Raw genomic sequence first — 10529 nt, 5'->3', positions numbered from 1 at the left:
AAAAAAACAACAACCTTCTTTTGTTACAAAAACCAACAACCTTCTTTTGTACACATCTGATAAACTGGTTAAAAGCAGTCAACAGTTGGGTGTTTAGATGCTTTCAACACCTAAACTTTTTTTACTAAATTAATTGAGGCATTATATTTCACTTAAGAGAAACTTCTACCATATTTCGATTTCTTTTATAGTTTATACATGTAATGGAACAAGAAAACATAGATTCTCTTTCAGTCAAAATAGAGGGAGGATGAAGTGACTTAATTATTCTCAAACGTCTGTATCTAACTCGGTAATTTGATTGATTATACTTCAAATATACAGGAAAAATAAATGGGATCATCGTATTCTGGAAGCAGTTTATTAAATAAAATAGATACCCGATATACGTAGCCTTAGTGTTCAAAACTATATTTTGTCCATTGGGATGGCAGTACTTTTCAAATCTGGTATACATTTATTAAGGTAAATCAGCATTCATACATCAGTAGTTATTGATTTAATGAAGTGAATCAGTAGGTTTGAACAGAAGCTGGGTCAGTTGACAAAATATCATCTCAAACACTAAGCTGCTAAATGGTGTGTCTGTCACATTAAGACATATTATTTTGGTAAATTCAAACTAATAAACTTTAACCATAACATAAACATAACATAAAGAGACACATTTAATACAACAATTAACAAATAAAATAGTTAATGATTGGTGACAAACTGTATTCATGTGCAGTATATATAGCTAATGACGTGAATGTCACTGATCTGTATAAATGATCAAATTCATCATAGCTGATCATGTTTAATGTGAACTTCAAATATTTTGATTCCTGTTTTCTTTTTTCTTAACATATTGGTTTACATAATGGTTGCTGTTATGAGGCAGCAAGAGTCCCAGTTGTTCTGCACTTCCATAGTGTACCTTAAAAATGAATTGAAAGAATAGTTGAATAAATAAATTCTTGATAAATGCTTAGCTACAACAGTGTTGTGTTTTGGATTCTAAGTAATAAAAAATGTTAAGTCATCTAATATGATTTACTTTAAATTTCTTCACTGATTTCCCTCTTTGACAGAGTGAAAGAATAATACTTAACAAGTATATTTCCAGACTTGAAATGTAATATCATTCAAATATTTACAAAAAAGCTTTTTTTTATCTTTACACAAATATTGCAAACACATGGAATCCAAAGATGCTTTAATCAGTAACTTCAAGTAGTATTATATCTACCTATTTTCTATTCCTTAAATAAAATAAAAAAAAGTTTGATGAAAATTTCAATTGAATATGTATTCACCTGTTCTGTTTGTGTCTAAGGATTACCATATGGATATGGTAAATACAGGAACACCTTCTTCTCAGACTTTCAGACAGCTGGACTTCCTGAATTGTTCAACTAAAAGCAATAAGTTGTCAAAAAACACACACATTCATTTCACTTCATGTCAATGTAACATTAGTTAGTAACTTATTCTGCACACAAGAACATGTACATACAAAATGTATTCTTTAAATAAGCAGTGCATTTATAATTACTTGTTTTAATATTAGTGTAGGTCTATTTTTTAAGAATGTATTATTGTGGACAAGTACATCAGTAACATTAATCAATGGGACAAGATTAAATACACTTGGAGAGTACTGTATTGCATTTATTAAAGTACCAATACAATGAACAGTTACACACAGGTTAAGCAGCACTTACCATCCATGATACCTGATACAGTTACTGCTAAGATATACGTATGTTCTGTCTGGTTCTGTATGTTGTAACCCATAGTTTTTCTCTAGCCAGCCAATCAGGGCACTGCTTGCAGCGCCCTCTCATTCTGTGATCACGTGGTAGTCATGCGATCACAACAACTGTTAAAATAATCTAAACATTATAAAAATATTCAAACGTTAACTCAACCAGGGAAGATAGCTCAGATCATATTTGTTTCAAACTCTATGAAATGACAGTGTACAAGCTTTAATCTAAGGAATTTTTAAATTAATCTACAACTGCTAGTACATACCAATAAACTCTGCTTGTATCCTGGATGGGGGTCATCTGGTTTCAAATCCTTTATGATATCTGTATTGTAGGATATCCGGTTGGGGAAGAGAACTCAAAGACTCATATTTAAACTGTAAAAAAAATAAAATTACATGGTTATTAATAAAATTCAGCTCATTTATTCAATAGTATTCATCTATGACTGTCATAAATTATTATCATTTACATTATTATTACAATATATTGGCGAAATAAACACTTGGTCTCCGCCAGGGCCTGGTTCACACATCAACTATGATGATCTACAATAATTTAAGGGGGTCCAACGTGAAATGTGTTCGCCGAATTTTAAGTGAGGGAAATTGTGTGATGCCGAATAAAATGGCGGCGTTGAAAGGAATTTCGATGTTTCAAGGATGTATTTTCACCTGGTAAGTAAGTTATATCACCTTTCTCGCAATATAAATACGCCTACCCGGAGACCACACGTGTAAGCGTCTCTCGGTTTTTTAACCTATGTTTCTAGAGGCCTTTACAAAAACGTTATTGAATGTATAACCTGAACGATTGATTGTTTACAAAGTGAAAATAGAAAATTGCGTTAAAGCACGCTTATTCTGATTCTGCTTCACACAAAATCTGCATAAAACTTCGTCGCCCAACATAAAAGGTGTTTAAACATGAACAAATCGGCCGTATAATACCCATGTAAGTGCAGTAGCGGTCGAAAAGATAAATAATGCAAATATTCAATAACAAATAGCTAAAACAGGTACAACAATGGTAAACTAGGGCCGAAAACATCGTTTCAAGTCACGCAATTTTCTATTTTCACTTTGTAAACAATCAATCGTTCAGCTTATACATTCAATAACGTTTTTGTAAAGGCCTCTAGAAACATAGGTTAAAAAACCGAGAGACGCTTACACGTGTGGTCTCCGGGTAGGCGTATTTATATTGCGAGAAAGGTGATATAACTTACTTACCAGGTGAAAATACATCCTTGAAACACCGAAATTCCTTTCAACGCCACCATTTTATTCGGCTTCACACATTTTCCCTCACTTAAAATTCGGCGAACACATTTCACGTTGGACCCCCTGAATTTACAATATTAAAGTAACCTGCGAGGTTAAGTATGCCGGGGTGAGGCTCGAACGCACGACCGCCGCAACGCTAGCACGACGCTCTACACAACTGAGTTTACCGGGCGGCTGGTTCTTACCCACACACAATACGATTTTGTATTTACGTTTCATAATACGGTGTTTTTATCAAACTGTTCATTCCAATAATTCTTTCCAAGCAGGCCTTACAGAGTATCGAATGCTGCAGCAGAGTCATAACATTTGTACATACGAAATGAATAAATAATGTAATATTTTTGGTGAAAATGAAAGTGTCAGTCAACTGGACAAACAGCAAGTTCATAACTTTTCATGGACATCAGAATAACCCGTTAATATTATGGTATTAAACTATACATATTTAATATTTTACTCACGCTTATGTATCCGCATCGTTTATAATAGGTCAATAGTTCGTAATATTATGATCATATTGGAATTGTTTTACTAACAAACAAGTTCAATTTTCTAAGACGCCATTTTGTTTTTTGGTAGTGTTAATTACGGGAATACTTCAGTAATCAATGACACGTAAAAACAACAGTTAAAAGAAAATACAGGATGGAAACGAATATTTATTATAAACTTAATCCAGTAGCAATCGGTTTACATCTACAAGTGACGGATGCCGGTGTTTACCTCGTAAATAAACGGCTATTGCAGCATCTTAAAATGGTGTCCTTTTAATGGCATTTTGTATACAGAGAGAAAAGTAGTTTCGGAAGAAACCCTGAAAGTTTCATCAAAACGACACCATTCTAAGCATACGAATTTGCTATTTTTGTAAAATTGCCATATACTCACAGCTAAATTCGGCCAAGACGTTTGGAGAAAACGTCAGCTTCGTGTCTGCCTTCGACGTAACGAGCAATTTCATTGGCTAGTGGAGAGGTCAATCTGAGGTGACCCCTTACGCGAAGTCCTCAGATCCACATAGCGTAACGTCGTGAAGCGTGTATTGGGGATCTGATTTTAATGAGATTGGCTTGATCCGCACAGCGTTTTGACGTCATCTTAAATCTTATCATTATTCTGATGTTTGACAATCGCGACGTCATTAACCTAGTGGTAAACATGGTTTCAAATATCGAGTTTGAGGTGTACAGAAATGCCCGGGCCTTTAGGTTGCATTTTGGCCTGACCCCGTCGCATCTCTCGTGCAGTTTAACGAAGAATTTAGAAATCTAAATGGGGAACTTACCCGCATGTTTTGATGAGAGGTTTAGCTAAGGATACTTATTTGGCCCCCCTTCCCACACGAAAACCAACAAGAACAATAACAACAGCAACAACAAAAACTTGCCTAACATTTAAACCCAATATGTTCCTCCCTGTCAAAAACGTGCCCTGAACTTCCACCACTAGTTGGGAGGCTGTAGTCATTTCAAAATGTGTATCACAAAAATATGAAAATATTGTAAAATATTTCGATATTGCTTATTAAAAGAGTCGGGTTGTTCAATAGCCATCCGGAAGGTTGTTTACCGTTCGGAATTTATTCTAAAAATATAAAAGTGTTGACAGATCCTGTATAATTTTAAAGATGCAATCTTACTCTGAAATAAGATTTTCCACAAATTATACAATTGCTTTAATATACCAAATAGGATGAATAAATATCGAAAACAATGGTTCTTATGAAGGATATGGAGTTTAATTTGAAGGAAAAGTGCAGAAAACACTGTATCTACCTTATGAGACGATAATAGATCACAGTAAATCTTTTAGCAGTCACCAATCATTTTATATTTTTTGCGTTTTCAGCTATTAAATATACGGTTACAATCTTGTTATCAGTGATTAATATTTTCATAAATGCATTTTTAGGAAGTAGTTAAAGGTTTATCACTCAAAAAGTAAGTTTGTTATACATGTGAATGTATTGATTTTGAATACGATTGTCACCTTAACCGGGTGGTTGCTATCAAGTCGACCTTGTAGAGCAGTAAACTCCCACACAACATGAAGAGGCGGTTAATGATGCAAACTTGTTTTCGTTCATCGTGAGACGTAGTAAATGTTTACTCCAGACAGGGTTGACCCAAGTGTAACATTCCTTAAATGTTAATCACGAGTGTCATACACAACTTTTACATCGTAAACCATTCATATCGCTTTATTTATACCGCATCGCCGAGCATTTCATATATCTAATGCACAAATATTTATATACACTCTATTCGCTTCAAAATCGGATTTCTGCATTTGTGGATTGCACCTCAGGTATGTGATATTTCAATTTATTCTTAGATTTGTTTGTGAACATAAGATTTAATAAAACTGAATATAAATTGATTAACTGTTTGTTCAGTAAACTTAGGTATTTTAGATAATTTAAGGATTTAGGAAACTTTAGAGTAGCAACATTTTATCAATCAGATAAAAGATAACTTTGAGGAAGTAATAATGCATTGGTTTATGGCATATGTCGGCTGCAAATGCTTCTTTTTAGCCTTTTCATTTCTCTATACAGGTCGGATAATATGTGTACACACTAGAGACCATTATAAAAAAGCATAATACATAATATCGTAGCTTATTTAAATGAAAGCGGGTGGCGGATCCGTGGTCTAGTGATAACACACTTGACTGTCAATCCAGGGGTCGAAGGCTCGATTTCCCGCCGCACCACTAAAACAATACTAATCGTCTTCCGGGGGGGGGGACGTTAAATGGAGGTCCCGTGTGACAGTGCTATACACTGGTGCACGTTAAAGATCCAGGGTAGCTCTAACCAGGGTTACATTCTGTTTGTGCATGAAGTTCCAACACCTAATATGCCTAACAATCTTATCGGAGCCCTCGCCAAATGGGCCTAACCCGAGTTCGAGTTTAAAAAAAACAACCTTACATAAGCTGGAAAAAGCACATCAGAACCGGAAAAACAAGCATTTGTCCTTTTTGCCTTCTTGAGTACTACTTTTCTGTTTTACATGGGATTGAACCCGCACGGTAGCAGGTAGGGAAATGTATTAGAGCAGGTTTACAAAGAAAAATTGATCCTCACTTTTCCATGTTTCAGAAAACGTATCCATCACAACCGCGTAGAGAACAACTTTTTCGTTTTGTACACAAAATCCGGACGAAAAAAACGTTAAGCGAAAATGAGTAAATTTTCTATAAAAGTCACGACTATGATGGAATATTATAATCATTGTCGCCTATTTTTCAGGGTATTCAACTCGTCTTATTTAAGAAACTGTTTTCGGTAAAATGGCGGGAACAGTTACGAAGAAACAGGCGGAGGGATATTGGAATAAGTACAACAAGGACGGGAATGACGAATTGACCGTGGAAGAGGTTAAACAGTGCCTGCAAGAAGTGTACGAGGATGGCGTCGACGACTTTGACGTCAACGTAAGTGACGTCAAGTAAATAACGTAGTTAATAGCAAGCTATTCAGTGCGTCGTCGTGTTAAATTCGTGCACATAAGCTGCTTCTATCTATAAAGAGATTAGGCGACTTAAGAGATTTTATTGTGTTAACTACCTTTTAATAATGCTTAGATATTGTTAGTATGTACAAAAATAAATGGCTTTATGCACACATACGTTTTTAGAGATGTATATTATATTGTTTAAATGATCACTGGTCCAGTCACTGTTTATATCTACCGCTTCATCTGATTAAAGATAAATATCGGCTCACTGCTGATTTACTGAAATAAATGTATTTGAAAATTTTAGAAAAACTGCCTTCTCCATGGACAAAGTATTATGTCGACCACTAACACCGCGTAACTTCCAAACAAACAATAATGTCGCTAAAATGTTAGAAATATTATCGTTTCCTTACTCTTGTGAAATATTGTACTCTTGCTTGGCGTTGACGAAATATTGTAAAATAGTTTTTTGTATCAAATGTGACAGCCTTGAACTTGTTTATCCCGTAGGAAAAGTTTGTGTTCTTCGGTCAAAAGGAGGCCAAGACCTTAACCAAGGACGAGTTTATGAAGGGAATGATGAGGGCTGATAAATGGTAAATATGCAGTATTGATGGCTTGTATATGCATTTTGAATCCCTTGATAGTTTGACCTTGACCACAGGCGGTTTGGGTTTCTGGGCTTCTTTATATGCTTTAACTGGTTTTGCATGATAAACCCCGTACATGTCTTTTTCCATATGTTACATTGAGCCAGCAGTTGCTCGGTCTCCCATATCTGGTGGTAGCATTTACAATCTGGCTCCGATTTGGGTTTTTTGTTTAGCTCATCTGAAAGGTGCGCTGTTGTGATGTGAAATGTCCGTTGTTCGGTCACAGTTGGTTTATTTTCACTAATGAGACCACAATTTTGGGCAGATTTTTCTGGTCAGACAATTTCGAACATGTGTTAACTCGAGTCAAAACTAAGTCAAACATTAGAACTGCATGTTTTAACATAATAGAGGCTGTTTTTATCGTCCAATCTTAGTGAAATTTTATCGCTGAAATATCGACTAAGTTTGAATATGGGTTTCCATGGGTCAAATACTAGGTCACAATGTCTTATGTAAGAAAAACTTCCCTAAGCAATAGAGGCCACAATTTCAAGCGTCCCATCCACGATCTAAATAATTGACAATACTACTGCCAGTATAGAACTTTATATGACAATGATATTGAACTTGTATAAGTAATATTGAAAACTTGGTTACATAGTCAGACAGCTTATATATTTATTCACAAGTTGTCTATATCATTAGATCCTACAACTATTGGTTGTCAGAGTGCAAATAGAAACATTTAGTAAAATTAGAGGTTTAGATCTCTGCCAAATTTGCCCGGAATGTTTCTAATGATAGGGGTCATGTCCATCGGGTCAAAAACTAGGTCACTAGGTCAAATCTTAGAAAAGAAAAAAACAACACTTTGTGTATGCAATAAAGGCTACCTTTTCATCCGATCTTTGTGAAACTTGATCAGAATGATAGTCTGCATGAAGTTTCCAAAAAGTTCAAAAATTTGTCATCTTCAATAAAACATATACGTTATTAGGTCAAATATCAGATTAACATAGTTGACGCAATAGAGGCCACATAATTGTTGCTCAAAATGAGTGCCTTCAGTAAATGTAAGTCAAGAATATGGGTGATGTAGGGAGTACACTAGATCAACAAGATCAATAAGATCAACTTATGGAAGGGCATTGAAGCAAAAATAACATCTTGCTTTCTGACTTGTACATCTTGCATTCTGACGAATACGTTTTGCATTCTGACTTGTACATCTTGCTTTCTGACTTGTACATCTTGCATTCTGACGAATACGTTTTGCATTCTGACTTGTACATCTTGCTTTCTGACTTGTACATCTTGCATTCTGACGAATACGTTTTGCATTCTGACTTGTACATCTTGCTTTCTGACTTGTACATCTTGCTTTGTGACTTGTACATCTTGCATTCTGACGAATACGTTTTGCATTCTGACTTGTACATCTTGCTTTCTGACTTGTACATCTTGCATTCTGACGAATACGTTTTGCATTCTGACTTGTACATCTTGCTTTCTTACATGTACACCTTGTCTTATTACATTATAGTTATTTGATGCTATATTCAATTCAGTTTATTTAAAGCCTTATCTCAAAATGATATGTGTTTTTAAATTTGCTTAAAATAGGTGTAATCGATGAACAATTCCGAACAGTAGATGTAAGCAAGCTCTTCGTTAGAGCGTGCAAGCTCGGAAAGTAGACAAAAACTATCGACAAAATTAGCCAATCGGAACACCTCGTTCATTTATCCAATATTTTTCCGGAGACGGCCGAGTTGTTACGATGGCTTATTTTAAGAAACTCGCGGAAATTACCGACATTGTAAGGGAAGCACCATCTGGTGTAATAATATCAGACGTTTTGTTATAATTGTTGAGATACATTTGAGGTTCAGTTTCTATATACAAGTTAAAACCCTTTCGCTTACCATTTTTAAAGCTGTAACTGTAACCGGAACATTTATTCGTCAATATCTATGAGTTGATGCATGCGTTGTCTGTCTAAGCTGAATTGTGACGTATAGTTGTCTCTTTTTGTAGCAATTCTGAGTCGGAATTCATAAAACATCTTAAGTATTGTCTTAAATTTAGTTAACTTCTTAAAATAGTCATAGACAAATTAAAAGAACAGAATATCTGATTTGTAAAATCAAAGTATGTGTTTCAACAGTATCTATCAAAATAAAGTAATTTATATAGTATTAAGTAAGTAAATAAAATAACCAGTGAGATATTTCAATCAGGAAAAATACTTGTTTGGGAAAGTTTGGGAATGACTCAAGATGTTTTATAAGCTGCTTGACTTGTCCCTGTAGGTTCCATTGTATAATTATTCTAAACATACTATTTTCAGCTCGTCTCTGAAGCAGCAATTCAAGGCCATGGACAAGGACAATAGTGGTTCCCTATCCAAAGAAGAATTAGAATCAGGCTTGGACGCCCAGGGTTTTGACAAGGAGCAGGCAAAAATCATTGTAGAAGAGCTCGAGTTTGATTCAGATGGCAAATACAGCATCGAAGAGTTTGTAGAGACTGTTGCATTCAGTGAAATGTTCGCGAAAACGTTTTCATTCTGAGCTTCAGTTATGACATTACTCCGGGTTTTGTATATGAACGTTGGGGGTGCTACAGTATGCTAAGTGTACGGAGGTTAACATAATCACTTTATTTATTTATCAGACACATTAATCGAATGTTGTACGTGTTTTGCACAGAAAGTGTCATTTGTGAACAAAACAGACCTTGCATGATGATAAATACTTCTAAAAATGGTTCGAATACGTTCGATTTCATTTTGTTTTTACCCAATGATTTAACCTATAAACGCAAGATTCATACTATTAAATAGGTAATTGCACAGAACATGTGAAAACCGCAGTAACAAACTTTCAATAATTAATCGCTTTTTAAGAATTGACATTAAACAGCACAGATACTTTATTTATCTAGCATTTATATATGTCTGTACATGTAATCATATTGTTTTTCTGCATTAAATATATATAAACGGCCGGTTTTCCCAACCTTCAACATTTACAATATCCGGCCATCTTCCCCTAACCTTCAATATCTACAATGTACGGCCAGTTTCTCCCAACCTTCAATGTCTACAATGTACGGCCAGTTTCTCCCAACCATCAATGTCTACAATGTACGGCCAGTTCCTCCTAACCTTCAATGTTTACAATGCACGGCCAGTTTCTCCCAACCATCAATGTCTACAATGTACGGCCAGTTTCTCCCAACCATCAATGTCTACAATGTACGGCCAGTTTCTCCCAACCATCAATGTCTACAATGTACGGCCAGTTTCTCCCAACCATCAATGTCTACAATGTACGGCCAGTTTCTCCCAACCTTCAATGTCTACAATGTACGGCCAGTTTCTCCTAACCTTCAATGTCTACAATGTACGGCCAGTTTCTC

General features: G+C 35.3%; 1 protein-coding gene across 1 annotated transcript; it reads left to right on the top strand.

Annotated features, from left to right (window-relative positions):
* Positions 1-5193: 5193 nt before the first annotated feature.
* On the top strand, positions 5194-10114 carry LOC128209896 (uncharacterized). The gene is made up of 4 exons (XM_052914192.1): positions 5194-5350; positions 6300-6484; positions 7021-7106; positions 9457-10114. Exons 2-4 carry the CDS (start codon positions 6341-6343, stop codon positions 9677-9679), a joined length of 453 nt encoding a protein of 150 aa, XP_052770152.1. The 5' UTR covers positions 5194-5350; positions 6300-6340; the 3' UTR covers positions 9680-10114.
* Positions 10115-10529: the final 415 nt, after the last annotated feature.

Source organism: Mya arenaria, chromosome 1 (genome assembly GCF_026914265.1).
Source record: "Mya arenaria isolate MELC-2E11 chromosome 1, ASM2691426v1".
Classification (NCBI taxonomy): domain Eukaryota; kingdom Metazoa; phylum Mollusca; class Bivalvia; order Myida; family Myidae; genus Mya; species Mya arenaria.
The sequence above is the reverse complement of the archived record's forward strand: the minus strand, read 5'-3'. Positions and strand labels throughout refer to the sequence as shown.

Bases quoted from the DNA above. Each gene is read 5' to 3' on its own strand.
- LOC128209896 (XM_052914192.1), top strand. From the start codon at position 6,341: ATGGCGGGAACAGTTACGAAGAAACAGGCGGAGGGATATTGGAATAAG. The intron at 6,485-7,020 runs GTAAGTGACGTC...TTTATCCCGTAG, and splicing joins TCGACGACTTTGACGTCAAC to GAAAAGTTTGTGTTCTTCGG. The intron at 7,107-9,456 runs GTAAATATGCAG...TACTATTTTCAG, and splicing joins ATGATGAGGGCTGATAAATG to CTCGTCTCTGAAGCAGCAAT.